Below are 21206 nucleotides of genomic sequence, written 5' to 3' on the forward strand. Positions count from 1 at the left end.
TGAATGTTTTGGAAGGTCAATTCAAAGTTCTTACCTTGAAATGATCGAAGGGTAAGGAAGTTAGCAGCTCATGCAAGGAAACCCACCAACATCCATGATTTGAAGCTATTCTGTACAGAGAGCTGAGATTCCTCCAAGTCGATGAGCAGGACTGTTTAACAGTAACTGGAATGTTTAGTTGCAGTTATTGCTGCACAGGGGGGTAAGACCAGATCCTATAAGCAAAGGTTCACACACTTTTACCACTGGCAGATATGCAACAATAGATAATTTTTCTCAATGAATAAAAGACCACAGATAATATTTTGTCTTATTTGTGGAAGTTAGTTCTGTTGATCTATTTTGTGTGAAAATCTGAGTATGTTTCAGGTTATATTTGTGCAGAAATTCTAAAAGGTTCAGAAACTTCTAGCACCACTATATAGCATAATTCCAATGGTAATAATAAATGGCATAATATTAACATGTACAAGATATGGTATTGACCACATACTCCACCCCTGTTATTGAAAGAGGGAAAGCTTCCTCTTTGCAAATGCCGATCACCCAGTGTTCACCTGATCATCAGTCAGGGCCACAGTGCTGACTTTGTATGTGCGGGCATACTTGCTGAGGCCCAGCAGGTCGAGGCTGGCAGCTTTTCTGCACAGGTAACTTCAGCTTTTTCAAGGTTTTCCTCATCTACGTGTTTTCTGAATAACATACACACATAAATACCAATTTGTTTTTACTCATAAAAGGAGGAGCTGCCCTCATAAAACATAGTAGATTTAAAACAGCTTAATCCTAAGAGTTTTTCCCTTGTGAAAGCATGAATGTTGTTAACAAATTTTATAACTGTTTAACACTAATTCATGGAGGTAGGAACTGCTCAGGCACTTTTGTGCACTAAAATGTTACCAAATTTGTGAGATTACAGAGGACGACACTAGGATGCCAAAGACAATGGTGAACAATTGTGTTTGGTGAAAGTTTAACGAAAAAGCCAAAGTAGTCTATTTTGCTTTCTAACTTTGTTTTTGCATACTATTGTAGAATATCAGCCAGAAGATTATGTAATATGGCCTCACAGACCTGACATCCCGAGAAGACATTCTCAGCGTTGACAGCCTCTTTTTTTGAAAAATGTAATTATGTGTTGGCAAGGGCGTCACTTTGCTGAGTGGTTGGTCAATGCTGAAATATTTGATATATGACATTTTGTACGTTAAACACTTAAATTCCTGTATTCTGGAGAATAAAACCTTTTCTCAAAGCATTTTCATTTGTTATCTAACATTTCTTGTTGCAAGCTATTTTTCATAACATTTTAACAAGTTATGCTTTCAAAAAGTAAAGGGGACAAAAGTAGCCACTTCAAAAAGTGGTGGGGACATGCCCCCAGTGTCAATGACACCTATGGTTTTTGGACTTACTACGGACCTCGAAAAATGTTCTTACCTTGCAGCCATAGATTGTACATTTATGTTAATTCATAATATTATAGCGTTAATAATTGCCATTGGAAATATACTATACAGTGGTGCTTGAAGTTTCTGAACATCCAATGCCATTGAAAGTATGTATGTGCATTATATGTTGAATAAATGTTTAAGACTTGTATGGATTCTCTTCACTTGCATTACACAATGGGAGTGTTGTATGTTATACACACCGGAATATGTATGGAGAAGAAAAATTCAAACAGTACATATAGCACAGTGGTAAATCATTCTTTTGGCCAGATGATCTGTATTATGACATTTCTGATGTGTTTGTTGCCTGAGCTCTTAAGAAGCTGAGAGCAGTGTTAGAACCAGATTAGAACAGAAGGGCATGCAGGTTTAATACTGGGCTGTGGGTGAATGAAGATGGTAACTGGGTTACAAATAAATCCTTAATAATAAAAAACCAAATGAAATGAAGAACAATAAATACATCAGTAACCTGGATTTAAAGAGGTATTATGCTTTTTGGCTTTTTCCCTCTCCTTTATTGAGTTATATATCTTTTTTGTGCATGTAACAGGTTTGCAAAGTGAAAAAGCCCAAAGTCCAGCCCAAAGGGAGTTCCCATCTCCCACAGAAAGCTCTGCTCTGAACCGCTTGAAAACAGCTTGTTTGTAGTCCAGCCCTTCACTTCCTTTACTTGTGATGTCACAATTAAAACGCGTCATAAAGCTTGCCAAGCAGCTAGTGGGGTCAGGCACACCCTTTGGCTGGTTTTCCATTGTAGAAATGTTGCACCTGTACTTGCTTCCAGGTACTTTTTTTCATATCCCGTCACCTCCGTCGAGGTTCCAAGCGAGCTGAGGGATACTAAAATGTAATGTGAAAACACGACTGCTGATTGATCAGAGAGAATATTATAATATTCACTGCATCATCATTGCGTGTGCCAGACAGAGGCCAGCATCAGGAAGTTTTATATTTTACAGTTTTCATAAGAAATTTCATCACTAAATCCACTTCTGAGAAGTTTTGAGGTGAGAAATAAACAGTGTAGATTTCGAATACTGAGAGTTTTACGAGAAGTGACGGCTGAACAAAAATCTGCTTGAATATTTTCGGAGTTGAGGAGCTCCGCAAGTGGCGGCGGGGGAAGCGTTTGTTTCTTTGCCACTTGAGAGCAATAAAGGCAGAGAGATGTCGAATGTCAGGAGGAAACTCCATTCAGGTTTTTCTCTTTGTACGCACAAATAAAAGGACTTGATTCACACAGTTGACTATTTTAGTTTTCTATTACAATACCTTCATGAGGCTCCCCAAATAGTGGGAAAGATTGTCACATGTAACAAGCGGTGATGTTAAAGTTCAAGGTGAATACTGCAGGTGACATATTCATAAAATTGAGGATTGACAAATTGTGTCTTATTATTATGTCTGATTTTAGAAATACAAGCGATGTGAAGTTATTTAAAAAAATATAAAAGTATGTTCAGGTCAATGTGAACTCTTAAACACTACCTTACTTCACTTTATAAGTCTTTAGGCTTGTCTGTTATAGCAATTCTGTATACTACAGTGATTGATATACCTGAACACATCTTCTGTCACCTTCATAGCACAGAATTAAACAGGCATAATCAAAAGCACATTTATAATTACATATTTTGCAGCATCCAAAATACTTTGTCAGCCTTAAATATGTGTCCCCTCACATTGATGCTAAAGGGCTTGTATTTCTTCATTCACACATTCTTCAGACTTTTATTTTCACAAGTAAAACTGATTCATGTACAATTAAGATTTAAGGCAAAAGAACAACTCTTTGTCACATGTCGGAACCTGGTTGGATGTAGTATCTTGCAAATTAGTCAAAACATATTTTACCACATCAGTTAATATGCAAGGGCTTAACAAACAGCTGCATAACTAAATGTGAACAGTGCAAAAATGATAAAGTTTGTGGAATAGATCTGCTTCTGTGTACCAGTCCTGAAGGAGAAGCCACTTTAATGAAAACCTCAGAGCCCCAGGGCGTCTTTCTGCACGTTGCAACCCAGCAGAGCATTTCCAGCTTCCACACACTCTGTCACACATGGTGCTGGAAGAAAAACACACAAAACAAGTCATCAGCAGAGGAGACTGAATGTGGGCAAACAGCTGATTTTTACTGGCACACACTGTTAAAAACAGCAGACTGGCTCTTATTGTTTTGGTTATTACCATTCTGAGCACGGAGCCATGACACAGCCTTCATAGCCAGAAGCTCCCACTCTTCCTGAGCATCCATCTTGAAACCATGAAGCCAGATCAGAGCCAGAATGGTGGCCCACACTTCCTGGTTCACCTAATTCACCAAGAGAAAAAATATGGAACAGGCGAACAAAGAACGAAGAACAAAGAAGAGACAGCGTAAAGGGAAAATGCTGCTGGATGGTTTTGAACAATGTTACTTTCTAATGTTACTTTTGAGTTCCTTTCACTGCTATTTAATGGGTGAATTATTCTGATGGTAAGATGTGCCTGCATAGGTGGGTTCTAGTGATGTGCAGGCAGACCTCTGCCTCAGGATCTCAAGGTACGTGCTGGTGTATGTGGGACTAAAAGGTCAGAAAGGGCGAGAGACCATTAAGAGCTTTAAAAATGATCATTTCTAAAACATACTGGGAGCCAGGTATACATTGGTTCTCAGAGGGTGCTTAGGGGCTTGAGTATCACCAGTATTTTTGTTTTCATGCACTGACATATCTTTTGTCTTTCAAATCTTCATTTTCATTTCTTTTGGTTTGTTTAATGTTGTGTTGGTTTGGTTCCATATGTTTTATTACTTCTTCTCTATTGTTTCTATATAAACCATGTCATGAAAACTATCTTATAATTAACCCTTTTATTATTATTATTTTTGACCATAACCCACCGATGCAGGTTTAGGGTTCTCCACCTCCTCGCTGGTCTTTCCCAGTGCAGCAGCCAGAGCTGGATCCAGCACCCAGCTGCCAGACGCCTTCTGGAGGGAGACCAACTGCAGCAAAGGGTCTCTGGGCGGCTGTTTGGGCAAGTGGATTTCTGAGGAGAAAATCAAAGAAAAGAGCAAAGATAAAATAATCTGTTTCCCATTTTTGCCTATTTGATATTAATGTGTTGATATACTGTAGTTAAACATATTTGAGTGCATTTTGCCGATTAGTTTTTGAATGTACATCATAAAGTCATTTTGTTGCTACCACTGGGGAATCATTCTATCCTCACCTTTTATGACAATTATTGAAAATTAAACATTAAAAATTTTAGCCTCTCTTCTCATGTAAGTTGGGTTTATAGTACTAAAATAAACTGTGTCTGACTAAGAAATTAAATAAGTCACAAAGTCTTGAATTGATAATGTATAGAATCAATAAAGAACCAGATGTGGGCAAAACAAGAGTCTACAGCCATGTTAGCAGCTCTGCGAGTTTGCGCTTAGGCACAGTGGTGCTTTGAGCTAAATGCAAACATGCTCACAATGATAATGTTTACAGGTATTTGGTCATAAATCAAAGTATTAGACAAAACAAACATTTGACCTGTGCAACATGAAAACTTGAGGGAGACACAAGTGTGTGCTCCACATTTGATGGAAAACCATCTAGTAGTTGTCTTCAATAACCTCTTACTTACCATCCAAGCTGCATGGAGAGACAGTGTCATCAAACAGTGAATCCTCACTTGCGTCCATCACTTAAAGCAAAAAAGAGAAGTGGAATGTTACACAAAGGCAACAACAGTAAGTATCAGGAAGAAGTTTCTGAAGTTTCAGTGACCTAAAATGAACAAAACAGTGTACGTGTGGACAGGGTCTGAGTCACAAAAAACCCTAGTCCTTTCACAGCTCTGCTTGTGAGTTAAACCATATATTGCCACCAGAAGAAATTAATCTAATGTGGTGCTTTTTGTTTTGCTTCGATTCGGGTGAGCAACACATCTTTTTGTGGTCAATGGTTGCATAAGGATAAAAATGTTTAAAGAATTATTTCACAACAAAAAGGCCCCAAAAATGAACGTTAAACTGTAAAATGCATGACTCCGTAAAGTCCATTAAAGGTATTATTTGGCAGCTGTCAAGGTGCAGAGCAAACAGTGAACAGTGTTCACTATTATATGTAATAATATATAATACTATATGTAATATCTGCACTGACATGCTGTAAATAATAAAATGTGCTTTATTATTCTACTTTCTTTCTACTTACAATCAGCATCACAACTGGATGGTATCTGTGGAGGCTGGTAATGAGCAGCACCATCAGTCTGCAGAAGCTTCTGAACTGGTTTCCTCAAGAGACCCTTCTTCTTATTCTTCTTATCCAACACTGTTATGTTATAAACATCTGATAAATATATAAACGTCTGATATAGCTTACGCCTCAGTGCCACAGAACTCATTGACTGGTCAAAAACTATTATTATCATTATTATTATTATTTTTAAGAATACACACAGAAGCCACATTGGGCATTTTAGTGAAATGTGCTTTTATTATGATTAACACCTCCAGTGTAGTTTATTCCTTTAGCAGTCTGCCCAGCAAAGAGCTACTCTCCAGTGTAGTGGGACAACAGTGTGGATTTGTGCATTTTATTAAATAAATTTGGAGCTACTCCAAATCCCTCTTTTCCTCTCCCAGAGAGGAGCAGGGGTGTTAAAGATCAACTTCAACAGACTGCTAAAGAGACCCCAACAGAAAGGGGGTGGAAAAGTTGCTTTCTCTAAGTGCTATCCTTGAGCAGCCTGATCATAAAACTGGCACCTTTTTGATCTACAAAGCTGATAACGCGGTGCCTGACTGTTAAACTGACAAAGGGACATTAACCAACAGCATTTCCCTGAACAGCCTATCAGAATCTCCTTGGATGGGGCAGGAAATCCTAAACTGCCCCCCCCCCCCACGTAACTGTGGCAGCTGACCTTGCTCTGTGTTTCATTACCCCATCAAAGGGATACTCCTTGTCTCACCTAAGTGTGATATAACCCAGGACAGCCAAACTTTAAATAACCAAAGATTGCAGTCTCCAAAGACTCAAAGCATTTAATTAAGTTTAATTAAATCTTTGTTACCATGTTGTTGCTATCTCTTGTTGATATTAGTGCTGAAAAGAATCTAAATAAGTTACTTTTGCAGTGTTTTTTTTTATTTTCAGCAAGATTAAGGACACCCCTTCATCTTATAGTGTAACCAATGCTTGTTCACAATACTTTCTCACAAAATTCCTTTAGAAATGATGATAAAGAAATGTCATACTATACTCTATTAATTATCCAGCTTGAATTTAAGAATTCCCCAGTTCCTAAGGAAAAGATTGTTTTGGGTTAATCTAAGCTTTCCTCATGTAACCTGAGCTCCCCCAAGTGGACGAAATAAGTATTACACACCATCGTTGGAATTGGCGTTAATGTATAAATGTCGCCCACTTATCCTGTTACTAAATGCTTAACTTAAAACTGTACAGCTGTTTGACCATTGAGGTTTGATTGTGGAAAATATTTGATTATAATACGCGCAAATAGATTTTGTTTTTTAGACATTTAAAGTTTAGAAAGGCAGTCCCTCGGGAAACCGGAAATGTTCCCTTGGGAACAAAGGACTGCCCTCTGGGGAACCACGCCCCAGACAACAAAAGAGCGACACGCGACGTCGTTCGCTCTCTCTGCTCTGCTCTTCCCCTCATGCCCTGGTCTTCCGCTCTGCTCTCTGGACGCTTCGGCACACGTCCGGCGTGCCTCTCCAGGCAACGCCCTAAGAGTTCGACCAGCGCAACAGGCCTTTGTTCATTTGAAGCTACACACGCGAAGTGCCGCGACATCGATCTGTCCCTCAGTTTGTTTTATTTTCTTTCTTTCTTTTGTTTTGTTAAAGTTATCAGTCCATTAAGTTACACTGCACTAATTCAGGAACGACCAAGTTCCCTTTTAAGCTTGTTCGTGAGCCAACTTCACCGAGGTCAGACCAAGCCACGTGGTCTCGCCAGCGGCAACGAAGGAAACCTGAAAACAGCCGAATTGCCAGACGGAGGAGGCGTTTTCTTCAGTCAGACACGGAGAACCCCGGAGAATCCCTAGTAAGCTAGTGTGGGACCCATGCAACAGGCCAAAGCAGGCCGTCGACAAGCCGTAAGATCTAACAAACATTCTGTGATCGGGGATGTCCGGTAATGTCAATATTTCCCTTTTAACTCCTAAACTCATAGCTTACTTTCATTAGTTCTCCTCTGCTGTATGAGTCAAATGCTTCCCACAATCGAACCTCCATTTCTCATTGTTCAGCCATTGTTTATTTTCCCTGTATTTAACAACCCGTTTATATTGCTTTAGTAAACGTTAGTTAATAAATTCACTGTAATCAAGAAACTGTGTGTGTTGCCTATTTCCAAGTCCCTGCCAAGAGAATTGACCCTTTAGATATGAGACTGACTGATTGATTTAAGATAATTTATCGATTATTATCTAACGGATCACTAGTAATAATTGTATAATTATTAAAAGCTACCTAGAGGTCCGGAGACTCTAGGATTATAACAACTCCGGTGGTGCCCCGAAACGAGGAATATTTTTTTGATTTTATGAATATTAAAATTCATAATTGGGTATTAATTCTAATAAATTTATTAAAATTCATAACTAATTTAGCCATGCTACACCAGACATCAAAAATGCATGTGCAGAGTTGTTTCAGAATAAATCCACTAGCAGTGATCATTATGAAGCAATATGTCACCCAATGCAATGGTATGGCTCTGTAACGTGGGACAATGACAATTCTAGAAAATTCCGTTTCAGTCAGAGACACCTACGTCAAGAAATTTACAGCAAAGGGTTGTGAGACTTTTCTTCTGATATATAGTGTGCACTAGGCTGAACAATAAATCAGAAATTCATAGAATTTGCAATATGGCCTACTAAAATTCTCAAATCGAGGAGGAGACGCAATATTTGTTGAAGGATTAATGTGTCAAAATATAATTTTAAATTAAATATTGTCGTGCTGCAGAGATGTTTTACACCACATTCTACAGACTTAACAAAACATTTGTTAACAAATCATCATTCCCTAACATCCTTACATTTATTCCTTCCTTATTTGCTAATTCCTTATTATCAGGCTGCCCAAATAAGTCCCTTGAGACTCTCTAGCTGACACCATCATATTTTAAAGAGCTCATAGTACCTTACTACCCCACCAGAGCACTGCGCTCCCAGAATGCAGGGTTACTTGTGGTTCCCTAGTGTCTCTAAAAGTCGAATGGGAACAGTTTGGAAAAAGTTTTCCTTTTTCTGTTTCCCTATTTTCTAATTACTACTTATTGGGACACAACATACAAAACGAAAATCCGTTGGCTGCCAAGTACGCAGAACCACAGCCTTCAGCAATCAAGCTCCTTTCCAGGTTCCAGTTTGGGTTCAGGAGGCAAACACCATCTCCACATTTAAAAGTGGGCTTAAGACTTTCCTTTTTGATAGGCCTTAGTGAGGGCTGGTTCAGGTCAGTCCTTAGTTATGCTGCTATAGGCCTACGTTCAAGTTCTTTATCATTGTCATGATTGTCTTCTGTTCTTCACATATTGACTGAACAGTACTGACTGAATGCCTACTGTACAAATAGTATTTAAATTAAAGCTGCAAATGTGTTTTGTTTATATTGATTTACTGTATTATAAAACATAGACAGATGTGTGTTGCATAACAATTTAGCTTTTAACTTACAAATCATGGGTCCACCACACAACATCGCAGGACATGGCGCCATACAGGCCATCATCATGGGCCCTTTTGGATAAAAAAAAGAAAGTAGAGGGTCAAGCCATTAAATGGTAATTATTAAACAAAAAAAAATTAAATCTAAACAAGCACTTAAAAATAGTATTTAAATATTCAAAAGGTTTTTTTATACAAACAGGACAGATGTGAACACGCAAACTAGGGGTCTGAATCTTCAGTATTTCATTATCTGATTCAAAAATCGATTGTAGATTCAGTACATAGGGGTGCTAATTTCTGGATCTACTCCAGTCTGCTGTGTGTTAAGACAGGTGGTGTGGCAAATTATGGCATGAAAGCAGCTCTGGGTGATGGTCTATGATGTGAGCCAGGGCATTTATAGCGTTCCCGAAGTACTTGATTTTCATTTTGCTTGGGCCAATGTTACTGGGGGTAACAATTTTGATAACAGTAATTTTCCATGTAAAAACATTTCATAGTTCCAGCATTACATATGTGAAGATAATTTGTTTTTATTTTTAATAATCTTAATTTGTTATTTTGTTATTACATAATTATTTTGAGGTTGGACTGTTGGTTGAGGTTGGTATTTTTATTCACTGAGTACTTTGAATACATTTTCCTGATTATACTTTTAGTAAGTAAGAAACTAACATTTCCAATGCCAGACTTTTACTTCCAACAGAGTATTTTTACAGTGTGGTCTTTTTACTCAAGTAAAGGATCGGAGTACATCCTCCACCACTGCTCCGTCTATAAAGGTAAAGGTTAACTATGTTTTCTAACAGGTTAGGTTAGCACACCCACAGCCTTCCTGCACCTCTGTGTTACAGGCCGAGCCACCCCTTTAAGGAAAGTGGCCTTGTGGGTAACCTGTGTGTGTGTGACTAGGTTTGTTGTGAGAAGTGAGTCTCTCCCGGTGTGTGACAGAAGTACCACACACGCACATTGCTGCACTCCCAGAAAAGTGTGTGTAACGTCGTAACGTGGCTATTATTTATATTATAGTTACTGAAAGTATCATGTTTGCTGTCACAGAAGAGAAGAACAGTCCCTGTTCATATTGCTACAGCATCCTTCTGCATTTAGCTAGATAACCATAGCGACAGTGGACAGCAAGGGTCAATCCAAGACTTGCAATAAAATTACTGATAGTCATTCCACAACCGATGTGCAGAGTCGATGCAAAACAACTCTTGGTCAGTCAACTTATGTGTTGCAGTGATGAGTTTGTAGTGCAGAAGACCTCTTTCAGCAACCCACCAACGGTGGCTAACCTTATTTATTTTATTCGCCAATGTAGTTTTGTTAATTTTGGGCCCTGTCTGAGAGCCAAAGTTACATCTTTTAGGGGGTATAGCCTGTACAAAATAGTACGACACCTATTATATAAATAGTATTTCAAAATAAAGCTGCAAATATGTTGTTTACATTAAATTACTGTATTTATAAAACACAGAAAGATGTGTTCCATTTGTATTCATTTTTTAGTAATCTTACTGCCTGGACCACCACTGGACATCGGACGACAGGCCATCATCATGGGCACTTTGGGATAAAAAAAAACATAAAAGGTCAATCCATTTCACTATAATTATTAAACAGAAAAAAAATATATATAATAATGATCAACAACAAGCAGTTGAAATAGTGCCTAAAAATTTTTCAAATATTCCGTATTCACAGGTTTTTACATTCAGACATGTGAACACACAAACACTGTGAGCAAAGAACAAATGCTAGCTCTTATATCCAATTAAATGAAGTTATAAGTCATTAAATGATTACGGATTGTCTAAATGTTAAGCAGAACATGATCATGCCTCTCTACACTATTATTCATGGTCAGCTATAGTGTCTCTTAAGTAGAGGGTGACTTTTATTTACACTCACTGGGTGTTGGAACGTTTCTGCGCACCAGAGGTCCTTGAATCGCCTCGCCGTCGCCTTTGTTGACAGCAATGAAGGCAGTGAAGGAACTGCTCACTCCTGATTGGACACTGAGCTCCACCACCTTCTCCTTCACTCCTCCATCTTGCTGTCCTCTGCGGCCTCTCTCCTCCATCTCCAGGGAGCGAATCAGAGTCCGAGCAGCCAACCTGTGGACCGTTAATCTGCAGACAGTTGTGATTGAGTGAAATGTACAGAATGTCTAGATAATCATGTGTCTGCATAAAATACCAGATAACTTCTCAGCATACTGATTATGTTGGCCAGTAACAGACTGACTTTGTGGTTTAGACTCTTGGTGAGAGGGTGAGAGAGAGAGAGAGAGAGAGAGAGAGAGAGAGAGAGAGAGAGAGAGAGGCAAAATGCTTTACATAAAAGCACCATAGGGAAATATATATATGTGAAAAACAAAAAAAACACATCTACCAAAGACCTATCTATAGATGTTTTTGTTTCTTGTATTTTATATTTATCTAAATTAAACTCAGCATTTGTAAGTCCAGGACCAAATGCATAACAGTGTTTTCTGAACACTTACCCAGAGTCCTCTGCAGGTCTGAGACTGAAGTGGAGCTGGTTCTGAGAGGGATGACCTGCCAGGCTGTACTTCACCGTCACACAGCCCTCTGCTGCCTCTGAACTCTGAGAAAGCATTAGTGTTAGAAACCATGTGTGTTAATGTGATAACATACCAGATGGAAAAGAATAATAGGTATTTCACTGTGAGATGGTGCTGCTCCTACCTGTCCGGTGAGCTGGGCATAAATCAGTGACCTCTGACCCTGGAAAAGTGCTGTGATTGGTGGAGAGAGGACAGTGGCAGACACTCCCTTTGGCAAATCCCACGTGACTGAGATGTCCACCACAGCTGGCTGCAGAGCAAATCGCAGCGACTGCATCACCTGGTGGGAACAAAACACAAAGTCATGAACGGGCACTGGGTCTTTACTAACTGGAACCATGATTTCTGTCTGAATACAACTTTTGTTGCATAATTTAATATAAAAGCTTTTATGTTTTTAATGTCTTTCTTACTTTGGGTTGCATCCTGTCAGTCCCTGTGATGAACTGAGCGTGACCTCCTCCTTCCTTGGCCAACCCATTGATAAGAGCAGAGCTGGCCCCTTCCCCAATCCCAAAAGAGAAACACCTACAATACAGTAGTTTTGTTCTTAACACACACAGCACAACAACATGGGCCAAACTCTGCTAATTGTTGTGTTTGTTGTGTTCTGTGTTTTTGTGGCCTCACCTGTGGGAACCTGAATTCTTCTTCACCAGATTCATAATGTCTTTGGTGTTCCACACCTCTCCATCAGTGAAGACAAATAGCTAGAGGAGGAGAGTTTGCATATCACTCAAAGTTACATAACATCACACACATAAAAACTGAGTTATCCAAATCATTCTCTGTGAACTGTTTCAGTAACACAAGTGGTTTTAAAGGTAAAGCATAAAGAACAAGGTGTGGTAAGAATGAATCAGGTTAAGAACAAACATGTTAGTTCAGGATTGTATTTGTAAAGTTAAAAATAGATCAGTAGGAGGTTCTGCATTGTATTTGTACAACCTGTTTAACGCGTGTGTGCGCATTAGTCTAGGTTGCAACCAGGCCAGTAGTGGTTATGGTAAAGTCTCCAGGAAATAAAAGTAAATTAACGTAAAGTCCGCTGAAGTGATGGAAACATGACTGTATGTGTATATATCACCTGTCTAGGATGATTGAGAATGCAGGGCTGACTGTAAATGTGTTCGAGGGACCTCAGGATCTCTGTTCCTCCCAGATCAGCGCCCATCTCCTCAACTTTCTTCAGAGCCTCTTCCATGGTCTTCTGGCTGTACTCCACACTCTTACTGCCATCACAAACACACACATGCAAGAACAATAACACCAAAGACAGGAATACATTTGTTGGACCGAGTGACATGAGTGACTTACGGGAAGATGTGTTCATAGCTGGACCCGAAGCTGTAGATGTTGAAATAGCAGCCCATTGGTAAGCTTTTCAAAAGGAGCAGCAGAGTATCCTTAAAGGGAAGAGAGAAAAGATAGTGAAGGCCACTGTGTGAGAGGGACACTGAATGATTTTATTACACAATGTACACATGATGATTACCCTGGCACTGCCAATGCGAGTCTGATCACTACTGCTGTTGTTCATAGGACAATCCATACTTCCAGATCGATCCAATAAGAACACAAACTCTCCACATGAGGCGACTGAAGACATCACAGCCTGGGGGAACTCAGGGTACAGGCTCAGCATCACCACTGGATCACCCATCAGAGTGCCTGAAACACAGACGAGAGACAGAAAAATGACCACAAATAAGGATTTCACTATTTATTCCAACATCTGTAACTCATCCGTTGGAGGAGGATGAATGTTTCCTTTGCAAACTAACAACTTCACTAAAGTTTACTCACCAGGCTTAGCAGAGGCCTGTCCTGCCTCCACCACAGCAGTGGGCTGGTGGGCATCTTTGTAATAAATCAGCAGTTCAACATCTCTGTCAAACTTGTGTCCTGCAGCCAACTTCACCTGCAGATCACAAAACACATTTATACCTATAAATAAAGTGATACATCTTGTATTGAAGAACACAGCGCACATTAGACATCTCTACCTACCGTGGCCTGCGTTTGCTCTGTGTTGAGGTACTGCAGAGGGTCCAGGGAACAGTTGGACTCTACTTTAGAGACTGGACGAGGAGAGGACACTCGGGCAGAGAAGGACAGACTGTAGGGCACCAGAGAGGCTGGAACAGCAGTCACCTGGACACTGGCACCGTCACTACTTCCGCATGCTGTGAACAAGTTAGAAATGCAACAATCAAAGAGCATTAACTTACAATTAACTAAAACAACTAAAACACTAAGAGTCTATATCCATGATCCACAGAGCAACAGAACTTTCAATCCCTAGAGCAAAGTTCATCCTTTCATCTTCATTTCAGACAAAACCCAATGGATGTTTGTATGAAAACACTGAAAGTCAGTGTGAATATAGACGTGTTTGCAAATCTCCCTGCTTTGAGTTGCTCTTGGGCAGTCTAGACATGATCAGTGATCGGACCCAAAGACCATACTTTGGTACACCAGCATCTCTACATATCTACAGATATATTTCACACTAAGCTGAAGGGTTCCACGTGAAGGTGTTGGCTGGTGTTCCTACCCTGAGGTTGGTAGCGAGGGTTGAGCACAGCAGGCAGGCAAAACCGCAGCCCGTCATCAGCCTGCACAGCCAGCTCAGTGACGTACTCCAGCCTGATGGAGGCGCTCTCTCCTGGAGGCAGACTGCCCACACTCAGAGAGAATACATCTGGACTCTGATCACTCTCCTCCAATAGGAAGGCCTGCTGACCTGAGCTCAAAGCGTCATCATACTCCTCCCGAGCCTGAAGTGCAGATGACACATGTGAGGAACATTCACTGTGATTTTAAGGAACACCGTAGTGAGTAAGTCTTTACTGTCCAGCTCACCTCCTGCTTCTCCTTCACCTCAGCTACAATCTGTGTCTGTCCGATCTTAGCGCTGAAATGACAGACAGCAGCATCTCCAGGCAGAGGGAAGACAAAAACAGCCTCCAGTGGTTTGTCCTCCTTGTTCTCATAGTTCAGAGTGGAGACCACTGTAGCCACATGGTCCCTCACCTCCACCTCCACCTCCACACTCTTCAGAGGAACTGACAAAGAAACAGAAGGAAGCACAATGAACACAGACTGTGTGAAAACTTCTGTTTTGTGCGTATATGATATTTACAAATGATTGATGATACAAAATTACGGTTCCAGAATGGTTAGATTTGGGCCTTTCCCTTTAGCAAAAATGTGTGCCTTGTATATTTAATTTTAAAGATGTTTGGAAAAGACCCTTCCTGCCACCCTGAGGCCCAAACTTACATTTGTACATGGACAAATATCAGCAACCAGAATACTGACATCCACATCTACAAAAATCCCCAGCAAGCACTAATTAATGGATTATAGCAGGAAACCCAAACATTCAAGAGGATACAAAAACAAAATCAAACCTTGACACAGAAACATGCTAATGTTCCTCTAATATTGTTCAAAGCTGTTTTTAATCACTTCAACCTATTGGGGTTATACAATCAATCAGTCAATATAAGGATAATTGCACAGGTCAATCCTTCAAAAATTTATGTTAGAAAATCTCCTTTTGCATAAGTAAAACAATGGTTTGTAACAGATCTGTACCTGGTTCCTTATCGACAGTGAGCAGACCACAGCAGTTCACCATCATGCCGGTTCAACACTGTGAGAGGTAACTGCTGCTGTAAAAATAAAAGGGGAAGGGAATTTAACTCTGTATGCTAACAAGGCACAGCAGAGCAACCATTGGACTCATAATGAAACTCTGTATGTTTATTTTAATTTCCTAAAACAATCCTTTCATACAAGTCTAATAACCTGCATTTAAGGACAGTATGATTCTTCATGAGTTAAAATTTTGAAATGAAGTACGGCATGTGTGAGTTCCAGCGGCGTCGTTAGCCCTGGGCTGTTTATTGAAAAGCCCCGGATCTGCACGTTTAGAAAATCAGGCAAGTATCTTTTCAGTTTAAGGCTTTATGTTCTACTAATACTACAGAAATCTAGTGAGCGCACACCATAGCACTGGTGGCCTGTTGGAAAGCACCCTACGTCGCTCTTTCACAAGCCAGCAAGTGATCGAGATATATTAAAAGTGTCCTGTTGTTGAACAGAGCATCGCTTTGGACATTAGCCTGTTTTTTCGTTAATACACATCGGTTACTATTTGTTTTATGCCCGACGGTGAGAGAGAGAGAGAGAGAGAGAGAGAGAGAGAGAGAGAGAGAGAGAGAGAGAGAGAGAGAGAGAGAGAATATGGTGGATAAAACAGTCCTGTTGGGTTTTACACATGACGCACACCTTCCTCTGTATGCAGGTTTACCTGCTTCAACAATGAGCTGCTCTCCTGTTACTGCCACAATAATTCTTTGCATTGTGCAGATTATTTAGATGCTTCAGGAATAATCCGATTGTATTGGCAGCCTGTGCTACAGCAAAACAAGTGGTTTGGTTGGCTACATATCCATAATAAAAGGCACAGGTAACAAAAGTTGGCTGGGCAGCAAAAGTGATATTTTAAAGTGATCTTATAAACACGGAAAAGGAAAATAATTGTAGAAATAGCTAAATTACAAATAATCAGTTTCTTCGCTGCATTTGCAGGAATATTTTAATGGGCTACTTAAAAAAACAAACTCATCAAGTTGCCTAGTCTAATGCAATAGACAGTCCATTTTTACTCTGATAGCCTTTCTTGACCTTTCCTCATGTGGACACATAGGGGCTGTGATCCTGCACAACAAAACATGCAAGAATTAAATCCCCACACTACCATCGGCAGTAGTGGTGCAACGGTTGCAGAATCCGTGGTATGGATCCCTTCCACACTGTGCAGGTGGACTGCGGATTGATTGCAAAGTTTATTATGATTTATCCTGTTTGACCTCTCAAAATATCCTTTATTCTGGAAATGTCAGAGAACCCAGTTAGATTCTGAATGTGCAGAACTTTGAACATGAGCAGAAACCCTGCTGAAACACAGGAGATATTAAAGTCCAGGAGTTTATTACTGAATTAAAATGATTGAATTTATTATTGATGACGTAAAACGGTGCCACGTGCACATTTAAAGAGGTTACCTCAATCAATCAGCCCTGTGTGTGTGTTGATTCAGCAGTGATTATATTAAAAGTTGATCTACAGGAGAAACATATCTGAAAGCCACCCAGAATGCCTGAGAGATGCTCTGCATTATATTCTGTTACAGTTTTAGATTTTAAATTGCTTTATTATAACTTTATTAAATTATACTCTTTTTCCAAGAGTGTCCTGGCCAAGGCAAAGTAGTACAACATTTAAGATGGGAATAAATAATCAGTTACAAGGTCATAAAATATCAAAATGTTCTTAAATATTCACCACAATTCAGTAACACCTGACTTTTGTGTCCCTTTACAGAAATAATTTCCACAATAAATTGATGCAGAAAGGCAGAAATTTGGGCAGATAAACACCAGAATACAGGAAATTAAGTCTCAATCACTCACAATTTTCTGGGGGACTACCCCCAGACCGCCATGTTCATACGGTCGCAGTTTTGTTCTTATATTATTATTAGACACATGACATTACAAATTAGCAACATCAAAATGAGACAGTTAATAGTGTTGTTCTGAGTTTTGTTGTGCCATATAAGTAGGGGATGTTTACTGTTGCTTTACTGCTTTACAGACTTAACTTTGGGTTGGGGGTCAATTATTACGTGAAGATATGAAGTTTTATGGGCTGGGTTAAGTTTCAAGATCCTAAAAACGCCCCTGGTGAGCTCAGTAGAATTGAGGAATTACATCAAAAGAAATGGTAACTAAATGTAAATGTAACCTACATAATGGCCTACTGTCAACCTATAATTTGTTGTTTGTAGCCAGATTTTATGGACTATTACTGGTAGTAGTGCGGCTGGTGCGGCTGGCCCGGGCCTGGGAGTGGGGAGGGGGGCTGCAGAGGGTGCGGCTGTGTGTGTTTTGATTGCGGCAAAAAAGAAAAAGTCAGACTCAGACCAGGCCATGCCTTCAAAGAGACGAGCCCCCACAGGTTTCTGCTCTCATGCAGCAAACAGTACCAGTGTGGATACTGTGGCCTATTTATAGCCTAATGTAGTTGATTCCCCCTTAGTACCCCACTAATAGAGCGTCCTCCACCACTTTGACTTTTCTCGGGAGTTGTTAAAGCTCAAAACCTTTCTGCTGTTTTCCATAACAAGTAAGTATAAATGAATGTGCCATTATTTGAGGGCCTACTAAGAGGTCCTCCTCCCTCTGCAATGAGCTATGATCCACGCCTGTAACAGAACAGAATACCGTTCACCTGGTGTATAATACATGCTATACAGTAAGTCTGAAAACCTGAAAATGCATCAGATGCCTACTGTACCTTTGCGAGTGTCCGGGTAGGGATATAAAATACGGAAGACTTCTGGGAAGCAGTTTTTGCGTTGGAGGCGAGGCTCTGTGTATTCCTATGAAAGCTATGAATGGCGAGTACGGGCTGCCTTTATACCGTCTTTTGTAAGGGGCAGAACTTGGCACCTTGCTCTCTTGCGCCATTACCTTGCACCTCCCACCGGGATGCACGGAGAGAAGAAACGAGGGACGAGTTCAGCGCCGACAAAACGTAGCAAAACAGTTTTTTTCTACGGAAACCTCAGACACGCCCAGCAAACGGGAAAAACCAGACCTCGGAGCCCTTTGCACAACGTTGCGCAACGTTCCAAGGAAACATGTCGTTCAGTCCAAAAATGTTGCGAACCTGTGCAAAACGTTTTGAGATTGAGCTCGCCAGAGGTTTATATTTGTATAGATTTGAGACGTCCTTTCCTGTGAAGTGTCACGAGAAGCGACGTCCGCTTCTGATGAAAGCGACAGAGACTTTTGATGGAGTTTGTGTCTGCACACATGTGAACTGTGCTGATATTAATAATGGCTCACAGTCCTTGCAGTTTTCAAAATTTTCATCAAAAGCAAACTTTTTAAAACCTACAACTTGAAAGATATGTTAAAAAGAAATCCCACAAACCCAATATTAATAGGCCTATTTACATTTTTTATTCAGACATGGGAGCCATTCTTTCTAATACAAGAAATAGATTTTTTTTTATACCTAATGTATTTCCTTGTAAAATGTCCGTTTTTTGGAAGCCATTGATAGAAAGTATTCTTAGATGTTTAATCTTGAAATATGAATTAAACATGTCAATGGCCTTTGTACAAAACATACTAATTCACCAAAATCAAATCAAAAGTTACATTTACTTGATTAGTCCACAAACCAAGACTACACTGTAAACCCGAATAAGTAAGCAGCACTCAAAAAAATTAGGCAATCATTAGCCAGAATTGTTTTGAGTTTATAAACTCAAAAGTCAGAAATTTATGGAACTTAAATATTTAGAGTTTGGGTTACATATACTTTTTGATTACTGTTAGATAAAATTACTGAATAACATTACTCAAATTTTTATAGTAAATGCAACTCTAAAATATTCATTGGACAGAAGTTAATCATTTTAAGTATGAAAACCCAGTGTTTATGTTCTATGAACTCAATATTTATTAGTTTCTTGTTCAATATTTTCAATTACTATATTACTATCTCAAAAACATTTACTTCCTCATACACAAATAATTTACCCCAGAACTTAAAATATTTGTTGCAACGGATTGCCTTAATTACACTGAGTACTACTAACTACTAAAAAAAAAATATGTCAAATTAAAAGTACATGTCAATATTTTTGCCCATTTCCCACATCTTTTTAGGACAGATTGAAACTGAATTGAAAATTCTTTCTTTCAAATGTTCTTACCCAATCAGCTGTGACAAGTTTGTAAACACAACGGTGATTTCTTTTCTTTCAAACGTCTACTTAAAAAGAAAAAAAACATACAAAAGGAAATTAGCCATTGCAAAGACGCACTTTGGGCAATCTTTTAACCTGCTGTAAACCCAAATACTCAGTAATTCTCAAAAATACAAGTACAACTTGTTATGAGGGTGGTGTGGTGTGGTGTGGGGACAGAGAGGACCCAAACACAGCACTCAGAGGGAAGGAGGTTTATTGAGGGGAAAAAGGGGTAGAGGGACTGGAGTGGAGGGAGAGGTGGATGCCGGGGAAACTCAGGCATGGGGAACCAAGGGGACTGGGGACCAGGGAGCCGGGGAACACTGGGGGACGCCGTGGGGGAAGTCCGAGGAGGAGAGGACCGGTGGATGAGCCCAGGGCAGACAGGGTTCAAGATCACGGAGACAAAGCACAGGGAAAATGGGAGAAAACAAACAACACGAGAGCCTGAACGTGGAGGTGGCACCGGGTATGGAGCAACGACGATCAAGCAAGAGTGGTGTGGAGAACCGGGGTTGAAATACAGGCAGGGATGAGGTTGATTACTGGCAGGTGTGGCAGGCTGACGAGGTGGCTGACAAGGTGGCTGATGAGGTGCAGGTGCGGGTCGTTGTCTGGGCTCAGGAGCAGAGGGAGAGAGGGAGCACATACAGGGGAGAAAACACAGGGAGGCAGGCAGGGAACAGAAAACCAAGGAAAAAGCAGAATAACTGATAAAAAGGAGAAAAAAAACCCAGGACACTCACCGTCAGCCGGGCTGCTACCACAACACAACTCCATTCTTACAAGTCAAGTTTTCTTTATTCAACAATCATTATCACAACTTGTAACACCTCCTGCCATTTCTATATTTCACAGACACAAACCGTTTACGTACATGAGTACATTCAAACATTCAAACTTCTTTCAACAAGTAGCACAGCTTCAGTGGTTTGCTATCATCAAGACATTATTATTTTCTGAACAAAGGTGAATGCGTAAATGAGTTTCTTTGGATAATCACTAACAATTTCCACTTCGACTACAACAGAAGCGCTCTCAGGGTTGAAATGGATCGTAGCAGGGGCGTCGTCAGTGACCACAGTGAGGAGAGCCACAGGCATGTCAGCAATATCTGGTTCATCTTTGCACTGCAAAATACAAACAATCCAATTATGAGGATAATTTTAAAAGACAGGTTGCAAGTCATGCGCTGCTTCAACGGTGCCCCCCACAAACTGAAAGCACCAATAACTTTTTTATTGTACAATTAGATAGACTAAAATCTATGAATTTGGGTTGGACCGAGACAATGACTGACAGACATCATGATGTTGAGCCAGCATCGTGATTGTAATCTTAGTCTTAATTTTTTTACGTTTTTTTCCACCCACGATCCGTTATCAGGGCAGCAGGTGAGCTGCGTTCCAGCTTATTAATGACATAGCCTTTCAAAATAACCGAAACCAACATCTGCACCCTGTGTGTTGACTGCTGCTTTACCTGGTCTTACTTGTAAAATATCCACGGCGATTTGTAATGTAATAGGCAACAAAGTTTTTTACGGAGTGAAGTCTGTCAAATGCTGGAAGAGGCATTAAAGTTGGTTTGCCATAGTCCATTTCAATGATATTGACAT

At 40.0% G+C, this 21206-nt stretch overlaps 1 protein-coding gene across 3 annotated transcripts; it reads right to left on the reverse strand.

Moving 5' to 3' along the window:
* Positions 1-2700: 2700 nt before the first annotated feature.
* Positions 2701-18279, reverse strand: LOC119883102 (von Willebrand factor A domain-containing protein 5A-like). 3 transcript variants are annotated; one of them, XM_038693616.1, is made up of 21 exons: positions 18121-18279; positions 15352-15425; positions 14614-14816; positions 14306-14528; positions 13759-13934; positions 13555-13669; positions 13244-13419; positions 13066-13154; positions 12836-12980; positions 12379-12458; positions 12162-12276; positions 11870-12028; positions 11665-11768; positions 11070-11290; positions 10677-10724; positions 9162-9224; positions 5654-5773; positions 5082-5141; positions 4342-4490; positions 3648-3771; positions 2701-3525 (listed from the first exon to the last, which is right to left on the reverse strand). In XM_038693616.1, the coding sequence occupies exons 2-21, from the start codon at positions 15395-15397 to the stop codon at positions 3446-3448; spliced, it is 2496 nt and encodes an 831-aa protein (XP_038549544.1). In that variant the 5' UTR covers positions 15398-15425; positions 18121-18279; the 3' UTR covers positions 2701-3445. The 3 variants fall into 3 exon arrangements, with proteins under 3 accessions (XP_038549544.1, XP_038549543.1, XP_038549545.1); XM_038693615.1 differs by having other exon boundaries at positions 15352-15428; XM_038693617.1 differs by lacking the exon at positions 5654-5773 and having other exon boundaries at positions 15352-15428; positions 18121-18276.
* Between the last annotated feature and the right edge of the window lie 2927 nt (positions 18280-21206).

This window comes from Micropterus salmoides, unplaced genomic scaffold (genome assembly GCF_014851395.1).
Source record: "Micropterus salmoides isolate LMB-PRFRI ecotype aquatic unplaced genomic scaffold, ASM1485139v1 Ms_hic_scaffold_3, whole genome shotgun sequence".
NCBI classification, from domain to species: Eukaryota; Metazoa; Chordata; class Actinopteri; order Centrarchiformes; family Centrarchidae; genus Micropterus; species Micropterus salmoides.

Bases quoted from the DNA above. Each gene is read 5' to 3' on its own strand.
- LOC119883102 (XM_038693616.1), bottom strand. From the start codon at position 15,397: ATGATGGTGAACTGCTGTGGTCTGCTCACTGTCGATAAGGAACCAG. The intron at 13,935-14,305 runs GTAGGAACACCA...ACTTGTTCACAG, and splicing joins CCCTCGCTACCAACCTCAGG to CATGCGGAAGTAGTGACGGT. The intron at 12,277-12,378 runs GTGAGGCCACAA...ACTGTATTGTAG, and splicing joins AAGAATTCAGGTTCCCACAG to GTGTTTCTCTTTTGGGATTG.